The sequence below is a fragment of the Lissotriton helveticus genome, chromosome 2_1 (assembly GCF_964261635.1).
Source record: "Lissotriton helveticus chromosome 2_1, aLisHel1.1, whole genome shotgun sequence".
NCBI classification, from domain to species: Eukaryota; Metazoa; Chordata; class Amphibia; order Caudata; family Salamandridae; genus Lissotriton; species Lissotriton helveticus.
In genome coordinates, this window is record NC_136059.1 from 250,406,859 (window position 1) to 250,428,863 (window position 22,005).

At 43.6% G+C, this 22,005-nt stretch overlaps 1 protein-coding gene across 4 annotated transcripts in view; it reads right to left on the reverse strand.

The window, feature by feature from the left end:
• Positions 1–22,005, reverse strand: part of PIAS2 (protein inhibitor of activated STAT 2) — a 490,095-nt gene that overhangs the window by 404,548 nt on the left and 63,542 nt on the right. For all 4 annotated transcript variants that reach the window (XM_078674770.1, XM_078674772.1, XM_078674769.1 and 1 more), the window contains 3 exons: positions 14,626–14,710; positions 13,914–13,964; positions 13,736–13,826 (listed from right to left, as the gene is read on the reverse strand). In XM_078674770.1, the coding sequence (XP_078530896.1) occupies positions 13,736–13,826; positions 13,914–13,964; positions 14,626–14,710 (227 nt within the window). The remainder of the gene's footprint in view (positions 1–13,735; positions 13,827–13,913; positions 13,965–14,625; positions 14,711–22,005) is intronic.

Sequence of the window (22,005 nt, forward strand, 5' to 3'; positions counted from 1 at the left end):
CTGAATTATTCTCGCTTGCATGTCTCATTTACTCTCTGTGAGTACAAAAGCTTAACCTACCCTCTAATAAGCCTGTTCGCCCACATTACCACAAAAGAGAGCATTTAAGTTATCGTTTGTGCTTCTGTAAACCAATTGGGGCTTGCCTGTACTATTTACACATGGTACACCGCTTTGGTCCACTATATAAAGAGCCAACTTCATACATTGGTGGTTCAGCAGTGAGACTTTGCATTTGCTGATACCATTTGGTCAATAGGTGACTCCACAAAGCAAATTCACAATGGACAGTAAAACAATATTTTTTTAATTTTGTCGATTTTTCTAAATTACTAAGCTTGGACTGTTAGGGCCTTGGTTAAGTCCCACAGACCATTTGTATCCACATTTTTATAAGAATCCTAGACAGATAGGCCTTCAAAAAGTATAGTGTGCTAGTTTTTTTGCTAACTTTCTAAAAAGTTCCCAACTGATCCAATGTGTGAGACAGAAGGCAGTGGCCAGACGCTCAACCTGGGGGCCCTCGCTTTCGTCTACTACACAAAGAGCTAGCTTTCTACAAACCTGCTGTGCTTGCACACAGTGGGAGTCAGTGGTGGCCACATCCAGCACTTTGGCAGTAGATGGGACGGGGGGGCATCTGGGGCATCAAAGGTGAACAAAAAACAGTGGCGAGTTTACCTAAGGGCATAACTCAAAGCCACATAAAACCTTCCACGGAATTTCATGGCTCTATAGGCACCCCACTCAAGCAATGCCAAGTTCCAAAATATGTAGAAATATCAATATAGGACTAGCTACGTTGTATTAAGTGGAACTCAGAAGGTATATCTGCGGGCAAACCCTTAGGTTTGGACATGAAGCCCTCACACACCAACCTAGTTGGTGTCATGCTTCATCATCGGGCCCACCACAGTGACACCGAATGTGTCCCGGGTGTGCTGCGACTCCAGATTACTGAGGAGCTGGTATTCTTGCTGAGTGTGCAGTGCTAGTGAGAATGAGAGTGAAAGGTTAAAAGCTATACAGGTGGTCCCAGTTCCCGAGGGTAAGAGGTAAATTTAATACCTGGGCCCCTGTTAGCAAGATAAAAAGGCTGTGGACGATGTGGAGTGTATTAAGAGCTCCTACGTCCTTGTGGTCTACATGTTTCAGCCAGGCCTTTTGATTAAAACTGGCTTTCCTCAGGACCAATGAGTATGTGTGAGTGATGGTAAACTATATTAAGTGACAGTGTGTGGTAAAAAAGTGTTGCACTCGCTAAGGTGCCGTACGTGTAAGAGGGGGATTCCCTCTACTTTACTGTACATAAAACACAAGGACAATACAGACATACAAGGAGAACCAATGAAAATGGTATATACCAAAACACAACATATGGCCGACTTCTAGTGTGCGTGAGCGACCTAGAGCGGCAAAGAACTTGGCCATGAGTGGTTGCCATGGCTAAGGTGAACTATGGCGATAAAATTAAACGCGGTGGCAGTGGTGGGCTACACAGCGAAACAAGCATAGCGTGAGGTACAGGTAAGTATGGTACATAATTCCTCACACTTGCTACTTGCTGTTAAAGCCTCATGGGTCACTTGGCAGGGAGGGAGAGGAGACCCTAAACGTTGTAAAAGGTCATAGTTAGGATGGTACCTGTGGGGAGAAAAATGCTGCTTACCCAGAGCGTCGTGTAGAGATCACTCGTTTACTCACGGTATTTCCGATCAGCGTGCTCCTGCGACCTATCGTCCTGCTCCAGTGTCCCGAGTGAACTGTGCATGGATCAGGTAAGGGCTTAAGTAGCCGGTTCAATAGGTATCACCTGGAGAGGGGAGAGGGTGCGGTCGCGCTGGCTGGTAGTGCGCATGCGCTGGTAGCTAGCGGCACTAGCGCTGCGCATGCGCAATGGGCGGTTGTAGCGCATGCGCGATGGGAGGCGTTGGCACTATTCATTCGCGCATGTGCCTCGGTACCCGGAGTGGAACCGGCTACTTAAGCCCTTACCTGATCCATGCACAGTTCACTCGGGACACTGGAGCAGGACGATAGGTCGCAGGAGCACGCTGATCGGAAATACCGTGAGTAAACGAGTGATCTCTACACGACGCTCTGGGTAAGCAGCATTTTTCTCCCCACAGGTACCATCCTAACTATGACCTTTTACAACGTTTAGGGTCTCCTCTCCCTCCCTGCCAAGTGACCCATGAGGCTTTAACAGCAAGTAGCAAGTGTGAGGAATTATGTACCATACTTACCTGTACCTCACGCTATGCTTGTTTCGCTGTGTAGCCCACCACTGCCACCGCGTTTAATTTTATCGCCATAGTTCACCTTAGCCATGGCAACCACTCATGGCCAAGTTCTTTGCCGCTCTAGGTCGCTCACGCACACTAGAAGTCGGCCATATGTTGTGTTTTGGTATATACCATTTTCATTGGTTCTCCTTGTATGTCTGTATTGTCCTTGTGTTTTATGTACAGTAAAGTAGAGGGAATCCCCCTCTTACACGTACGGCACCTTAGCGAGTGCAACACTTTTTTACCACACACTGTCACTTAATATAGTTTACCATCACTCACACATACTCATTGGTCCTGAGGAAAGCCAGTTTTAATCAAAAGGCCTGGCTGAAACATGTAGACCACAAGGACGTAGGAGCTCTTAATACACTCCACATCGTCCACAGCCTTTTTATCTTGCTAACAGGGGCCCAGGTATTAAATTTACCTCTTACCCTCGGGAACTGGGACCACCTGTATAGCTTTTAACCTTTCACTCTCATTCTCACTAGCACTGCACACTCAGCAAGAATACCAGCTCCTCAGTAATCTGGAGTCGCAGCACACCCGGGACACATTCGGTGTCACTGTGGTGGGCCCGATGATGAAGCATGACACCAACTAGGTTGGTGTGTGAGGGCTTCATGTCCAAACCTAAGGGTTTGCCCGCAGATATACCTTCTGAGTTCCACTTAATACAACGTAGCTAGTCCTATATTGATATTTCTACATATAACCAGGGGACCCGGACTGGCTTACCTAGTCCTCTCTCTCCCTTTTGATTTGCTGAAGTTCCAAAATATGCCAGCAGCTGCTAAAACCCACTCTTTTGTACAGGGTGCATGTGGTTATGTGTTTGGAACCTCTTTCAGCCATCGCACGCCAACACAACCTCAACATCATCTCCTACGCCGACGACACCCAACTGATCCTCTCCCTCACCAGAGACCCCGCCACCGCCAGAACCAGCCTACACGAAGGGATGAAGGACGTCGCCGAGTGGATGAAGAACAGCAGCCTGAAACTGAACTCAGACAAGACCGAAGTCCTCATCCTGGGACCATCGCCCTCCGCCTGGGACGACTCCTGGTGGCCCCCCGCCCTGGGCGCCACTCCCAAGCCAACAGACCATGCACGCAACCTGGGCTTCATCCTGGACTCCTCCCTCTCAATGACCAGACAAGTCAACGCCGTCTCCTCATCATGCTTCAACACCCTACGCATGCTCCGCAAGATCTTCCGATGGATCCCGACCGAAACCAGGAAGACGGTCACCCATGCACTCGTCACCAGCCGACTGGACTACGGAAACACCCTCTACGCCGGAACCACAGCCAAGCTACAGAAAAGACTCCAACGCATCCAGAACGCCTCCGCCCGACTCATCCTGGACATCCCCCGACGCAGCCACAGCTCCGGCCACCTGAGGGACTTGCACTGGCTCCCCGTCAGCTAGAGGATCACGTTCAGGCTCCTTACCCACGCACACAAGTCTCTCCACGACCTGGGCCCCAAGTACCTCAACGACCGCCTGACCTTCTACACGCCCACCCACCAGCTACGTTCTACTAGCCTCGCCGCTGTACCACGCATCCGAAGAGCCACCGCCGGAGGAAGATCCTTCTCCTACCTGGCGGCCAAGACATGGAACTCCCTCCCCATCCACCTTCGGCTGACCCAGGACCATCTCGCCTTCAGGAGACAACTCAAGACCTGGCTGTTCGAGCAGTAGCGGACCCCTTCCCCCAAGCGCCTTGAGACCCGTCCGGGTGAGTAGTGCGCTATACAAATGTTATGATTGATTGATTTGTACATTTATTGGTAAAACAGGGTCTCTGGCATCAGGTACATCTGTTGGATGTAAAAATGGAGGCAAGGTCACTGCACTATTTAAACTGCATTACAAAACATGAAAAAGGTCATGCCAATAAAGGGCTCAGCAACACTGGTAAAATACACAGCTCTAGCTGACTTTGATAATAAACCTTTCCTAAAGTTAGAAATCTGTGTCTGTTTTGTACGTTCTACTTTTCTAAATTCGATGAACAAATGTTAAGTACTTTATATTTTTACTGTCTCTATATAACTGGTGTCCTCTGTCCCAGTCAATGGGACCAGACTGGACTATGACCATTTAGTACAATTTACAATGTGTCGCTCATTAGAAGGCCTACATGTAGCCTGTTGTTCTAAGTATAATTCTGTTATCAGTTACTTTGTTACTATTGTTACATGTCATTTTGCAGACTACTTTTTTATTTAATTATGTAGAAGTATTATAAAAATGTATTCTGCTGCACAATACCTACAGATACCTTTTTCAACTCGCACCATTGCCCACCATTTACCCTGCACAGTCACCCAGACATTACGCTGTTAATGAGATACTGCTCACCCGCGACTCACACAGTGTTTACTTACTCTTATTCCCCTCACCCTCCACCCACACCTCCTACCCTGAACTCAAACTGCTCATCCTGCACTTATACGATTTACCTACCGCTCACCCTATACTCGCACACATATTACCTTGTATGGGGTAACATCTCTCACCATGTACAATCACACAATTCTCTTTCTGCACTGAAAACGCATCAATCCCCATGCATTCATGCACCACTCACCCTGCACAGAAAGCACTCACACAATTCACGCTACACTCATACACTGTTCCCACACCTCTTATTAATCCCATAGGTAAAATCGAATGCATTTACAAATGCTTGTTAAGTAACGGTATCGCAAAAAGACAGAAAATAGATTGGCTGCAACATCAGGAGACAATTTTGGAAAACATCTTGTTCTGGATTCACAATAGGCAGTTATCAGGCTGTGGAGGTGAGGTTTAGCCAAAGAACAAAACAACATTTTACTGTGCCTAAACAGAATGAACTCTCAATCCGATCAAAATCAAATAAGTAACAAGAGGTAGGAGTGAAAAGCCATTAGCATTTTCATAGCATCAATGTTCGAGCAAACTGCACCCAGACACTGGTATGCATTGGCCCATCGTATGTTCCCCTTCGGAAGCACCTAGCATACTACAATATCAAACACTATTTCAAACAACAATACACCACTTCAAACCGTTTAACCACATCATAAACCACAGGATTGTAGACAGAACACCAGAGCACACGATTCACCACACCACACATAATGCAATACATTCCTTCAGATCACATCACACCACTTCAATCATCACAAAACTCAGAATCACTACTCAACACCAATGATACAACCAGACGCCTACCCATTTAATACTAATACACATCAAACAACATCAAACTATATTGTTTTCAAACACAGTTATAAGCCTTCACACACAGACACCAATAATTCACTGCCACCAGATATTAGCCTAGAGAGGAGGTGATGGGGAGATAGACATTTGAGAACATAATATTAATAATCTAAGAAGAGAACAAGGATTGGTAAAATTAACAAAGCAGAAAAACAAAGTATAGATCACATCCTGTCACAGTTCTAATCTTCCAGCTTCGACTGCAGCAAACACACCAACATTCTATTACATCATTCAGTCTCAGTATTCGACCCTCAGCATAACAGACACCAGTACAGACATACAGGAAATGGAAATATAGAATCCTACAGGCATTCTTTTAGATTCTCTTTTGTGAACTCATTTGTTGCATTCTTTGCTTCTATAATAAGCTTTTTAAAAGAAGATGTTTGCGGCCGCTCCAAGGGTCTAAAGCATGGGTCTTCAATGTGTGGGGGGCGACCCCCACGGGGGGAGTGGACTCATTCAAAGGGGGTCGCGCGCTCCTGCCTGGAACTGCCTGGATCCGGAATCCAAAACGTTTGCGTTTTGGATTCCGAATAATGCGTGTCACAATGTGCTCTCTGATTGGAGGACACGATTGTCCTCCAATCAGAGAGACTGCATGATGCACACCAGGAAATGCCGGGAGCTGGGGCCATGCATATGCATCTGTGGAATTAACATAGAGTGCATCAATATTTTTTTTTCGCTGCCTTGCACTCTGTTGCCTTTTCTGGACTTCTTCGTTGTTGCTGCTACTGCTGTGTAGGTCCAGCTGGTGCCCTTTCCGTGCCTCTTCCTCGTGGCTGCTCCTGGTATCTGATCGCGTTGCTGTTTCCTGGGGCCCAAGGCAACCGAAGCTTCGAAGAACTGGCGAGTCAGCTGCCTCTTCCCCCCTCTTTCCTCCGCATCCACCATGTTTTCACCCCTCAGACATAAACACACACACCCCACGCCTTTTTTATTTCAAACTATGCTATTTCCGAAACCTGGCTATATTACAAAAATACCGTTTATTTATGCTCACTTTCAAACTGACTGCATAAGCCTTTTTACTCTCCTATTCTGCGTGGTCCCTTGATTTCTTTTAAATCAATTTTTAACAGCATCATTCTGCCGTTACTAGGTGACATAAAACTACAGCAAAGGACAGCAATTATATGTATGGGCTATCAATGCATATGTGGGTATATTTCCATAATCATGCATGAGGAGATCGCAGTGACCGCGCCTGGTGGCTTAATGAACTTTTGTACATATTCCAGGAGTTTCTCTTTGACCATATGGTCACAGGTTTGAATTCCGGTGAGTCCACTCTGTCTTCCATCCTTTCGAGGCTGATAAAATAATTACTGTTGAGTTAGATAAAAAATAAACATCTATTATCTGTCAGGGCACCAAGGGGCCTTCTTGGGGTGAGCTGGACACAGCAAATATGCCTACTATATAGATACCAAGTGAATGAGCTTTCAGGCATCAGAGGTAAGTGTGCCACTGTTTCTACCTTGCACTGCAATGTCTTGTCCTGAATAGTATTTATTGGCTTGAATGTATATCGTGGAGAAGGTATTTTAAGTTTTTTAAATTAGCCCAGTGTTTTGTTCAAGTACTCTTAGCCAAAAGGTGGATGGAAGACACACTGATAAAGTTAACAAGTTGATGGAGCCTCCTGTGCCTCAGAACATACCCCCACTGCACTCATATTTTGATCTTCATTAGTATCATAGATTCTGGCTGCATTATGAACAGTCTCTTTACCAGTTATATTCTTTATTAGAGGACACCGCATCTTGCATCAGTGGGTCTTCAGAGGCTATGGCACGGAAGCAACGCTCTTCTTTTCAATGTGGATAGACCGGGGCAGGCAATATCATTTGATTCATGCAAACATAAACCCACACTCAAATTGGCCCAATAAGGGAGATTAAAAAAACATTGTTGTCCTCTGGTAGTCAAATTATATAAACATGTTTAGTAACAGTCCACACATCTTACCTGGCCATTATTAGTCGGTAAATACCCAGAAAACAGTTTAAAGATTACTGCTTGCTTTATTCATGGATTTATTCATTTATCAAGTGAGTAAGGCGCCAAAGCGGAGGAACACCAATTCTGAATATCAATTCAAGAGTGCAATACAACATGCCAACAGTGTGCGTTAGAGTTGTCGTGCAAGAAACGCAACAAGGTATAGGCCGCGACAAGCATATTTGTGAAGCAGGAGCCAATAGCTGCAAATATTTGCAATACTTTTGGAGGAAAAAAAGTGAAAACACAGAACACCTGCCCAAAAAAGAGGGAGTTCATGGTCAGGGTCCAAAGCCTAACCGACTTTACTATCACAGCTTCATGTATGTTTATTTGAAGTGTAACCATTTAAGGATTACAGTTTGTGGAGTTTTATTTTGTTGGTGGAGTTTTATATAGCGCAAACTAGACCCGAAGGTATCAGAGCGCTTTACATGAGTACCAGTTTTGTTACAGACGGACACATAAATTTTTGTTAGGCATGAGGAGATTAAGTGATTTGCCCAGAATCACAGAATGTTGCGCAGCACTGCCAAGAGTCGAACCAGGTCCCCCAGCTCCGAGGTCGACCGCCCTAGTCATTAGCCCATATTCTCTCCCAGTTTGGTGCGATAGCACTTGGCACAACACCTAGGAATGTTGTCTAAATGTTCCAGACACCAAGAAAATCTCAATAAAAGCATTCCTACTCTTGCACATGACCCGTAGATCATGAAAGATACCATATCTAGAATATCATGGATTGTCACATTGCTCTGTATGTTAAGTTGGCTCATGGTTAAGACCTGTATCTCAGTACTGTAAAAAAGGCAAGCAACATAGTAATGATGTAATGAAAATAGTAAAAAAAAAAATTAAAAACTATGGACAGCTTCACACATGCCAAGAATTGGGTACAAACTGCAGCAAATTTGTATTTTCTGTAACTTTGCAGTGTATGGGCCCACATATAGTAACTAACTGATGGAGGACATTATGAGGTTGGCAATTCTGTCATTTAGAATGCATTGAAGCAGTTCATTTTGGGACATACATATTTACACAATCAAGTCTAATCTTCTGGTCACAACTGTAGTTGTCTGTTGAACAAAAGTGGTGGGGATTTGAAAATGCCAACCCTCAGGGTTGTATAAACCCTCATTCGTTTGTGTAGGTTCTTCACAGAAATTGTGAGTAAGCTGCCTCTTCCCCTGCCTTCCTCCACATCCACCATGCCCTGGCTTTTCACCCCCACACACACACACACACACATTCTTATTTACAAGAATTTTCATGAAGAGGTTTCCCAGAATACTTTATTCCCCTGGAAGCTTAGTTCATTTAAAACTATCCGCTTTTTACTGCTGATGGCACTGGTTACATTTTCACAATCTCTCTGTTGCTACCCTCACACCCTTTATTTTCACACTCCCCCTTTCCCCACTGCTGTCGTTGGTATTCTTCTGCTCTGCCCCTGCTGTTTCAGTTCACCTGTTTACGTTTTTGTTATAAACTGGTACTGATGAGGGGAAATCTTGTCCGCCAAACTCCAGAAGAGACTCCAGCGGATCCAGAACGCCTCAGCACGCCTCATCCTGGACATCCCCCGTCACAACCACATCTGTGAGACCTGCACTGGCTCCAAGTCAACAAGAGAATCACCTTCCGTCTCCTCACCCACGCACACAAAGCCCTGCACAACCAAGGCCCAGGATACCTCAACAGCCGCCTCAACTTCTACGCTCCCAAACGCCAGCTTCGATCGACCGGCCACGCCCTCGCCGCCGTCCCCCGCATCCGAAGAGCCACCACAGGGGGAAGGTCCTTCTCCTACCTCGCCGCCAAGACCGGGAACTCCCTCCCGACCCACCTCCGCCTGACCCAGGACCACCTCGCCTTCAGGAAGCAGCTCAAGACCTGGCTGTTCGAGCAGTAGCGGACCCCCCCTCCCCAAGCGCCTTGAGACCCTCCGGGTGAGTAGCGCGCTATACAAATGCTTTGATTGATTGATTGATTGAGTGTTACCGTGTGTAAAGAATGTCAAAATAATGAAGCAATACTATCCCAAAATGTAGCTCATCACATAACATTATTTACATTTTCTTACCACACAATTGTTTAGCTGCTTGCTGGCCTGTTTTATGGTCTGGTGGACTGTTTCAATCTTGGTTTCTTTGCTACTCCTACAAATATTGCCTGCAGGAAGCACAAATGCATGCAGTCTCCCATACCTTACAAAGCACTTATATAGCTTGGTCTTTATAAGTTTAAAACTGACACTTAATTTGGTCCTCCCCTGCCTCATAAATTCCAGTTGCCTTATATAAAGTCATGTTGTGCATTTTTGGGCAATTCTTTTTGAAGACTTTCAGTTTGAACTGTGTAGGAAGCCTGTGACTCCAAACCACAGCCACCCACAGACATTTTATTTGCTATACACGGACGGTTTAATAATATTTCCCCAACATAAAAATGATTGGCCGTGGGAACTGCAGTTGTTTATGCTGGTCGATGATGAGGAGTACCAAGTTCTAGAAATGTTTGTCAGGAGGGGGGGTCCTCAAGCCTGAAAATTTTGACAGGGGGGTCTCGGCATCAAAAAGATTGAAGACCTCTGGTCTAAAGGAATCAATATTTACCTGTCTGGCTCTCCTTACCCCTTGAGGCAAAGGTGGAATTAAAAGTATTTATTTTGTAAAGCCCCTACATGCACTCTAGGTTAGTTCAAGACTGATCGAGCAGTGCCATAACCCCTTATGGTCAATACTTTTAAAGTCTATGGCATTAGTCTCCCATCCACACTGTCTGCTCTATGCTGGCAGGGGGTGAATTACTAGCCCATTCGCTCCTCTGATTTTCTCCTAGAGGCTATTATTACTATGTGATTTTCACATATAATTTCTGCAGACAAGAGCCACATACTTTACTATATTCCAACTCAAAGTATCTACCAAATGTCAGCGATTACCACACTGGTGCAAGGGGCTCTTTATACCATACATCCTTACTGAGGCAGGTTCCCACAGGCCCTTTTCCAGAGTTCAATCAGTGCCTGCCGTCAGGGATATCTCTATGGTGCCATACGTGTTGATTTGTTTCTATGGCAACATGTGCAGTCCTGTTTACCTTTCATAGGCTTCAATTGCATATCTTGGGTCTTAAGGATTCTCAGCCGTGCCCCCACCACTGTTCTCAGGGTGGTGTCTAGAGCCTGGGTACTCTCAAACATTTTCTTAGTTCACTTTTGGCCTTGTTGTCAGGAGGGGGGGAATAAATAATGTTTCTAAATTCATGTTTCAAAAGTATCAATTTAAACAAAAAAATTCTCAATGCACTGATATAATCTGATGTATTATCGTAAATGGTTCTACATGTTCCTAAAATGCACTTTTTGAACTCTGAAGAGACTTTATCATACTTTTTCAAATTTCCTGCAAGAGGTCTTCAAAAATGAGTGTTTCAAAAGTTAAGGGGTGCAGTTCAGCCTAGTTGCTTCCTATATTTCACTTCAATTAACCTTTAAACAAATGCTTGCTGTTTATTTAATATCTTTTTTATGTTAGTGCTGAGCGAAGTAAGCAGCAACCATGTGCTGTCGTTAACCAGGGCAAATAAAAGGGGGAGGTAGGCCCAAAGGGACGGGGGATAGGCAGGGCCTTATTGAATTCTACACTCACAGGAAGTCGCCTACCCCTGAGGGGTAGGCGACTTCCTGTGAGTGCTGTTAACCAGGGGTAGGCTGTAGAGGTCAGGAGGGCCGCATGCTGCCCCTGGGTCGTACTTTGAGTATCAGTGGTCTAGAGGGCGAACAAAATGGTCTGGTCCCCGTGTTCAGGCATCTACTCCATCCTGCTTTGTGGTTTTGCTTGTTTTGCACTCACAGTCCTTATTTCCCGCTCAAGCTGCACTCTGGATCTTAGTACTAAAGTCCCCGGGTGTGGGATAACACCCTCAGCAGTTTTGAGGGCCTACGATCATAAAGCACTCTGTATAATGATGGGGAATTAAGCTCAACACCATTGCTCCTATCTGGCTGTCAACGTGTCTAGAAATTGCATCTTTTTTTTAGAGAAGGGATAGGTTTTGGGAGTTATTTGAACACCAAGAGCAGATGGCATGAACTGTAGTTGGGTATGCATTCCAAAGAACAAGCACAAGCAACTGAAACGATTGGAAGCATTGAGGTGTGTGACATGTAACTAGCTGAGAAAGATAAGGAGGATCTGTGCTGTCAAATCTTTTGAATATAAGAGTGAGTAGCTTGCACTGCCATGTTTATGACAGAAGCATAACCCGTTAAGTGTCAATGAAATGTGAAATTATTTAGCCATGTATAGAGAATAACTATTGAGCCGTTATCCTACCAGTAATTTGTTACAATAGTACAGTTGACATATAACTAGAGAATTGATCATGAACTTTTGTCTCGAATGGGAGATGCAGTGATTTCATGGGAGAAAATATGTCAAGAATTATGGGCCTGATTACGACTTCATCGGTGCAACCGCCAGCCTGCCAAGGCGGTGGGACTGGGTACTCCGCCGAACAGTCAGCTTCTCTGTCTGCCGTATTTCGACATTACTGTGGGGCTGGTGGTTGCACGATGGAGAATTAAGCTGGAGTGAAATGCAGACCACACAGGGTACTGCATTACAGATCTGGACTGTGCTCCTAGCCAGACAGTGGTGTGTTTTTTAAAACATAAATGACTGCCGTAGGCACAGCACCATCGGACCTGACGGAATTGGTGTGCTTCCAATATGCACCAGTGTTATGACCCGAAGGCACATACGCCCTCAGGTCATCATTTGCCAATTACTTTCGCCTTCCCGCCGACTCGCAAATGGCAAAGTCCACACCAGCAAAATGTCTGCGGCATGGCAAGTTGTGACATGGATGACGATACACATCACTGCACTGCCACCATTCGCCACTCCCACCTCTCCCGCCGTCACAGTGGTGTCACCAATGTCAGCGGAGGCAGAGGTCTCATTAAATTCCTCCTACCCGCTTCGTAATCCGGTGGTCAGACTGCCAGGTAAGTGGGCGGGAAGACTGCCAAAAAGAGACAGCAATCATCCGGACCAGAGTCGTAATCGCAGCAAAATGCATCTTTGCCAAGAATGAGCGCTACGCTTGCGAGGCCCTCCTTGGACTGGCTTATGCTCTCTAGGATTTTATGTAAATTTTAATAAGATGGTTCACTACTAAAGGCTATTAGGGACCACCCTCATTGCCATCCCGCAGAGATCCATTTCAGTGGGACTATTCACGCTTTCCTTTTCTCTTCCTACAAGATCATGGTCTGCACAGTTAGATATAGACTTTGTTCCTGGTCTGTTTACTGCCACTCATTCGTCACTATCTGCTTCCTATATTTGAGAGGCAGTAAGTGTTTGGATGTGTATCTGAAACAGCGCATATGATTGGGAGAGAGCCTGTGTATACGTGACAGGTGTTGAGCATGCAACAATGTGAGTGAGCAAGAGAGTCAGTCTATTGTGAGGTCTGCCCGCATCATGCTGGATGCATAAACATGGATATTGACATAGAAAGTTCATCATGGAAAAAGTACAAGGCGATGTGGTGAAATCTCACAAAATCAACCAAATAACTTTTCTTCTATCCTATTAGATTTTGGCAATCGTGACTAGTTCAACATTCTTACAAATCATCTGTTAATAAAACATCATGTTCAGTAATATTTGAATCATGTAACGTTTTGGTAAGTTGCTAGCTCAATGTACTGTAAAATAAACACTATGAAGGAAATTTTGCCATATTTCACAGAGATAGGCAGCAACTAACGTTCCATGTAGAAACATCTATTAATATTGCCATATTGCAATATTACTAGCCTCTAACATGGATTCTTTGTAAAATATCCCTTGGGAACTCAAGTGTGAATTGATTTTTTTAGGTCTTTTTGCACTGTAAGAGAGAACATGTTAATATTTGGTACTTACACTACAAAAATCATGTGGATGTTTCAATATATTCTGATGCCTCAACTGGCTGTACACTGTAGGAAATAATTCACAAGTCATCATCTGTACCTCTTCGATAGATCCTATGTGTCTTATCTTATTGATTGCAAATTCAAAAACTTTACATGATGACCAAATGTGATAATATATAATAACTTTTTATACAACAGACAATAACGACTTACAGGCAAAGGAAACAGCTTCCCATTCACTTTTACGCAAAGCCCACTTGGATAGTTATCCTCCTGAGGACAGCTAGTTTCTGCTAGACACAATCTGCAGAAAAAAAATAGTTTTTAATCCCAAATGGTATTTTAAATATCACACAAACAATACAAATGCAAATGAAAAACCTAAATACACCTTAGCTGAACTTGAACGGTGTAATCTCGTCTTACGCCAGGAATAAAATCCCTATTGGAGAAAAAAAATACACTTTAGAAGCAGCAGTAAAACACAAAAATACTGTTTTGATACCATTAAGAAACATTAATTCTTAAAAACTCTTTACAAAACATTTTAGTTGAAAATATTTTTATATATTTTGCATGTAAGTTTTTTTTTACAAGAGACATTCAATGTACAGAGACTGCAGAGCTAGGAGAAATTTGAATTCAATTGTCTCTGAAAAAAAGAAGACTTGAACATTCTAAGAACATAACTTAAAAACTTGATGTCTAATAGAGTCACTGTCACCATAGGCCAGTATTGCTATTGACAGCTTATTATTGGAATCAATTGCTTTGGTAAGCCTATCAGGGAAAGTAAGAAATGATAATACCATTTCTCTTTGGAAGATAGCTTTTCCATGGACAGACTGTTTTGAGATGGCAGATTTATGTTTTGTTTGTGTTGCTTTGCGTCATATGGGAAAAGCATTATTTTGATAGCAGTTCATGCTTTTGGAGACTTCTAGATTGACCTTACTAAGCAATGCTAAAGAATTATGCCCAAGTCCCAGAATAGGTTAGCAAACATGTGTAGTACATACAGCAAATAGTGACATACTTCCCACATTTGATAGCCGTCACAACCAGTATCTTAGCAACAATACAGGCAGAAAGTGTTCTCTTACCTCGAAATGCATATTTCTCTCACTTGTTGAGGTGTCAATGCAAAAATAAAATATTTCTCTTGAAACCTCTGAATATTACTTTGCACTAGAAAGAAAATATATAAAGCACATTCACAATCTCATTTTCTGAAATAAAAAACTAAAGAAAATTATGCAAACATGCTAATTGTTGCACTCAAACTTTTCAATCACATAACATAGATATTTGTAATCTTCCACTAAAATGAATACCTTCAGGTTTCCGCGTCTTATGAATTGACTAGAGAATTTAACATACAACAGCATTCCTATAGCAATTAGGTTAATATACCCATTAGAAATACATGTATATAACCACACATCTCAATGTTTTCCTATATTCTTTAGCATGTTCTCAAACGTTGATGTCTTCATATTGTTTTTAAATGGTCTCTTAACATGATTTTACTAAAAACAGAACCTACTGAGGTTAACTATACGTCAACAATTGGGATGGTAGAAAAAACGAAAATGTTGTATACCTGTAACATTTTATTCTCTGTCATGTATATCTTCCAAAGAAGAACATACTAGTTTCAGCAGGCCACCTTCCCCACGTTGTTTCATTTGAGAAAAATATGACTTTAAAGAAATCCTCAGATTGTAAGCTTTATTATTTCTTACCAATATAATTAATGTTATACAATGATATACATATTAAGCTAAAAGCCTCAACAGCATCATTGTGCTATTAATTTGATGCCCCTACTGTGCTGCAGCATCTAAATAATGAATGCCTCCTGGACTAGAGAGAAAGATGCTACAATATTGGAAAAGAAAGGAAGTTAGCAATGTTGGAATTCAGAACCACCCTGTAAAGCAGACCTGCACAAGACCAACTGTCATCTCTATCCATATGGAAAAAGAGAAAGACGTATCTCAGATGCCACTCATCTTAAAGGCAGAATCAATAGCAACATAAAAACAGGAATTAAAAAACAAATCAGGGTTGCCAGAGGATTAGTCAGAACAACATGTTGCATTAACATATGAAAGGGCATTGCATTAAGAAAACATAAAGGAACAAAGTTTGAAGAAATTGCATATTGTCAGTCAACATAAGACAGAATCAGAAGAAAAAAAAATCTAAATCATCATCAAGAGGAGTAGATAAGGAACAATTGTATGTAATATTAGAGGATGAAGAAAAATTCAGATGACACAGGCAAATGTCTCTTCTTGTCCTACTGGAATCTGGTCCTCTCAAAAAACTAAGAATCTACAAAAGGCAAAATTCATAGGCCAGATGGATAAGGCAAGGGAGGCAAAGAGATGCAGAAACTTGCAGTGGCAGATTTTTTTCAAAGTTCCCAAACTGTGGCAAAAAAAAAACGCTCTTCGAGGAGATGGGTACTAGATTTCGTTCAGAATTGCAGGAGGGTTTTCGCAATTCTGGTGGAGATGGGGATGGTGTGAAAAGGGATTCAAAATAATCTTCAAACATTAAAGCGGTGCCATATAGAAAGAAGGGTTGAGCATCAAAATTGCTCTGCCCATGCAATAGCAACGAGAAACAATTGCTATGAAAACGGTACATCATTTGCATATAGTAATTTCCATACTATGGATTTTATTATGAGTACGGTGATCCTCAGGACAGCCGTACTCGTGGTGGAGGCCCGACTACCACCACACAGCGGGTCATCCTGCTGTATTCTGAGTGTGGCAGTCGGACTAACACCTGACTGCCGACGCCGCTGGGATCAAGGATCCCACTGGCCTAGCGGTCTGAAATCGGCCTGAATATGCTGGTAGTGTTGAGCATACTACAAGGGCCCCCTGACAGATCTGGGTCTAGGGATGCATGCAAGGGTGGGTGGGGGCACATGTGCCCCTCTGTAATTGTACTCCCGTTCCTGCATGGTGTGGCATGCAGGCCACACAGTTCAAGAACGTGTGGCAGGCGCTGTCACAGTGGCGGGCTGCATGTTAGGATCTCCTATAAGCCTAACAGCCCACCACCATGAGACCACCGCAGCACCGCCCGCCCGCCCGCCATGGATTACACTCGTAAACCAGCGGGCTGGCGCACTACGGGCTTGGCAGTACTCATGCTGGAGCAGCGCAGCGGTGACTCTAATACTCGCCAATCTCTGAAGAATGGTTCAAGGAAACAGAATTGTGCACTATCTTCTGTCACGTGCTGGCCAAAGTATAATACAACTCAAATAGTTACTGGGAAATACGTATGTGTGGCTGGGGCAGTCATTCATCATGGCCCAATCATCAGAAAAATGTTGAGGCTGAGTACCCATCATAAGAGAATTTGGACCTCCAAGTATATCTTGTCACACCTTGGATTAGAATATATATTATGGCAGATATATCATCCATCAGAACAAAAGCCATTTAAAGGCTGACAGGTAGACAATGGGAGCTCAGAAGGGATACAATGCTGCCTTGAGGGGTGGCGCGATGGTGTTGTAAATACATCCGCAATGCCATGGAGACCGGGACAGGTTTCATGGAGACATCGCAACTCCATGGTGACTGGGGAAGGCCTTGTAGGGGCCACGAGAAACCCGTGTACACCTGCTTATTGTATTACCCTCCTGGGTGCAATTGTCCCGCATTCTGCAACCATTCCAGTCTTTTTTTGTTGTTTTCTCTCTCCCTCCCGGATGTTGATATTGCATTTATGTTCTTCCTCCCATCATATTGTAAAGCGCTCTGATATCCTTCGGGATCTTGTTCGCGCTATATAAAACTTTATAAATAAATTCCATGGTTAAATGTGATAGACCGAGCAACTGTAATGCACAGCACGAGTCCACAAATGACCAAAAATCTTTAATAGAAACATCTCTAACGTGTGAATGCCAGGTGTTAAGAGAGGCAAGCAATAATACACAATACACGGTTGACAAACAGGCCCTCTTTTTTCCCCCTTTCATTAGAAAGAGTGTAAACCTAGAATCGGTACCTTGGGCATAATAGTATTGGGATGGCATTCCTCTAATTAGGGAGTCGACAATGCCAAGTGATATACTGAGCTGCAGACTCTTTTCAAAGGAGTATGTTCAAGCGGCGCTGTGCATTGATCAAATGCTACAGGACCTCTGATGGCAAAGCCATGCTATAACTTCCTCAAAAGGATTAAAGATGGAGTGCACATACCTTCATCTCACAGGCATACACCTAATGTATTCACTAAATCAGCTTGCAGTACCTAGATCATAAAGTATTTTCTGCTGAAAAGTAAATGGTCTACTTCGCGGTAACAAGGCAAAGTCCCGAGGGCAACTTGAACAAGGCGTGCACCACTGTAAAGGAATATACCTTACATGTTCCACAATTTATAATTACATTCATATAATGTATTCAACTAAACCATATTTATTCCAAATAACTGGTTGGTCAACGTGTTGTGCTGATACAACATTATTTCTGCTAAACAATATACAAATACCAACATCTTAACACAGAAATCATAACTATTCAACACCTATAATTATTCTGCATTAATGACTCGTGCCCAATGCATTTCGGGACAACTCGTCCATTCGTCAGGGGCCAATCTGTGAACAATAAAAGAAAAAACACAAATGTACAGGGAAGGCCGATATACGGGTTCACATGCATGCTTGTATCGTAACAAAAGCTACTTTACATTATAACAACTACACACATTCTGATGGTTTGGTTGTTACCCAAGACCTGTGTGTTATCAGTGCTGGTCACGAATATCCTGTGTGATCTACCCCTGGTGTCTTTTGTATGACTTATGCCAATTCCGAAAGTAGACCACCATGACTTTCAAACCACAATCCACCATGCATCACGTGCAACAATAGCGTACTCACTAATATCGCGCAATGTGAATACCAAATGATTTCTATAAAAGTCAGGGGGCAAATCAGCAACATTTTTGAAAAAAGAAGCAAATGACTTAGTAACGCTTACCAATCACATCTCGATCTAACCCCACTGTACAGCGTCCCATCTCTGTCAGTCAGTCGACGTCAATACTGTTCGTTCAATTCAAATATGGCTGTAACCAGAAATGCACTCTATTCGACAAGCCTGACAATGGAACTAGTCAAATTGTTCACTCCGCTCTTTCAAGAGCGCCATGTTAACATGTACCGAACATGTATACTGATTCCCAGTGCATGCCCCGTAAATCTACAGAAACTGTGCTCTATGTCCAACTTCCTAGAATCACACAACAGTTTATTACCCACTAAACGCATAAAGAGTGCTGGTTGATAATAATTCCAGTCCTCGATATGGTATAAACTGTGCTAACTACATAGCCCGAATGTCCTCAAATACATAATCCAAACCGAAAACGCTTATACGTTAGCTTGTTTCTGGTGGCCTATAAAGTGGGCTAGAAACTGTTGTAAAAGTGAATTAATATCGAAGTAATTTGCTCAATTGTTTAAACAATTTTTGACTTTGCTAGAAACATTTGGTATTCACATTGTGCGATATTAGATGCACGTGATGATGCATGGTGGATTGTGGTTTGGAAGTCATGGTTGGAATTGGCATAAGACATACCGCCACATGGGTGGAGTGCGGGGTTGATCATGGGCGGATCACCACCGCCCACATGGCGGTGGAGAACCGCCCATGATCCGACCCCGCCCGCCACCCATTTCCCCCCCCGCCATATTTCAATGAGTTGACCGGGCGGAATGGTTAGCAGTGTCTGTTAGACACCGCCAGCCATATTAACATGGGTGCGGAAAGGCTTGCGGGAATAGACTGTGGGGGCCTGTTGCGGGCCCCCAGGTACTCCGGGGGTTGGGGGGTACCTATGGTACCCCCCTGCAGTTCCATGCACAACATGGTAGGCACTGCATGGTGCCTGCCATGTTGTGCATGGAAGTGCACAACATGCCTTCCTGGCATTGTGGTGGGTGGTGCTGAGTGCACCGCCCGCCACAATGACAGGAATGCAGGATGCTCCCGCCACTGTGATGGGCGCATCCTAATTGCCCCCACAGGACCCCCGCCCTTATGGCGGGCGGTCCCGTTTCCCGATAGGGTGGCAGGCGGACAAAGTCCACCCGCCATCCTAATGACCCCCTAGGTGTATATCACCCAGGCTATTCATGACCAGCACTCATAACCACACTTCTTGCGTAACGAACAAACCATCAGAATATGTGTACTTGTTACATGGCAAAGTAGCATTTTTATGATACGAATATGCATGTCAACTGTACATCAACCTCCCTGTACATCTGTGTTTTTTCTTTTGGTTTTCATAGATTGGCCCCGGACAAAGGGACAGGCCCAAAATGCATTGGGCACGTCATTAATGCAGATTAATTGAAGATGTTGAATAATCATGATTTCTGTGTTAAGATGTATATTGTTTAGCAGAAATTATGTTGTATCAGCACAACGCGATAACCAACCAGTATTTTGGAATAAATACAGTTTGGTTGCATACATTATAAGAATGTGAATATAAATTGTGGAACATGCAAGGTATGTTTCTATACCGTGGTGAACTATTATTTCATGTTGCCCTTGGTTCTAGTCTTCTTCTCACATGTATAGCACATGCTTGGCTGCAGTCGTAGAGGTGTAACACACTGATCATTTTATTACGGATTAAACTGCACAACATTCAACAAACGGGAGTGCACAACCTACATATCTTACTGCTTCCCAGTAACGCCATACAGACCCTAGCTGGATTCAAACCATACACCCTTGTTAATCAAACGTACACAAGGTTAAAGTATATGCTCCCACTAAAAGCAAAAAAATCAGATGGGGACCTGTTCATGTCCTTCTTTTTGCACTGAAAGTTGATTGAATTTGGGATTTTATATTTCCTCTGTCAGGTTCGCTGCTTCCAAGAGAGTAAGTACCTCCCATCACACTAGTGTAAATGAGGACCATTGAAGACTGACTGATGATAATGCTGCTAGTGCTCCAGTTCCAAACTCATAAGGGGACTTTTTTCGAATTCCACTCATTTTCCTCCAAGAGTTGGATGGGGGAAGTTGTAAAAAGAACAGGACCCTTGGGTAAGACCCTATTTAAGGAATACTAAGCACTAGGGCTGATCTGACAAAATAGTTGTAGTGACTTTGGAGGACAAACCAGATCACCTGCCCTTTCACTGATGACTCCTTGGTGCAGGCTGGCAGGGAGCTCAGGGAACTTTCCCCATTTCCTTGTATTACGCCATCAGGGTCCCTTTCTTGTGGAAAACTCTGTTTCGAATCTCTATGGTATCAGACAGGAGGTAAATTCAGCTGTCACTAATGAAGATGAGCCAGGAGCAAGGTTAATGAATGGACTTCAAGCATGAGTGCTCAAAAGTTACGGTAGACCTGGTATCCCTGTGATCCGACCATCCTGGGAATGCATGATTCTTCATGTCACAATAGCAGCACACAGAGAGAAGGCCTAGCACTTTTCTCCCAGACTAGATCTAAATGTGAAATTTTTTTTGGGTCAGCTTTAGGAAAGTGTGATTTAACTAATAAGGTACCAGAGCTAGAAGGGTTGGCAAAGAAACAAAAACAAAATGCAGGTCATCAAAGTGTCCGGTGGTACAAAAATGCTGAGCATGAGAGATGCAAGATCCAGTGCACATCGCTCATCAAAAAACAAGTCATGTATCAGTCAAGGGTATAATATTCTGTGGGGCAAGCAAAACAGAGTTTCAAGGTAAATAAAGGCTCTCCTCTACTTCAACAGCTTTGAGAATCATTTTCTGGACCTGCAAGGCAGTCATTGCTGGGAATTAAAAGTGAGCCCAGATGTAGCCTATGTCGATGATACGCAACTCGTGATCTCCTTCTCCAACAACTCTACACAGAACCTAGGTGAATTCCAAGACGACATGGTGGTTATTGCGGAGTGGATGGCGGCTAACTGCCTACAGTTAAACTTTAGCAAATCGGAAATTCTTCTCTTGAAGAGAGATATCCACCAATGGGGCAACCACTGGTGGCCCCAGCCTAAAGTGGCAGTAGATAATGGGTGTCTGGATCAATAGCGCCTTGACTTATGAAACCCAGGCAAAATCGGTGGTAGGTGTCTGTTTTGGAAACCTAAGAGGACTAAAACCCATTCTGGGATTTTTTGACTCTCATGCTCGCCATGTAATTATCCAGTCCATTATACTTTCTAGCCTGCAATGCGCTGTATTTGGGATCCAATAAGACAGTGACCAAAAGACTTCAGCTAGCATGTCTTTTATTTGCCCACCCTAAGTTCTGTTCAGTTTCCAGCTTTAAGCACAATCTGCATTGGCTCCCTGTGCATAAGAGAATTTATGTCAAGGCTCTATGCATTACTCATGAAATCTTTACCTCCCAAGGGCATTCCATTCTATCCAATCTGCTCCACCAATATGTCCCTTTGCGGGCCTTGTGCTCAGCTACG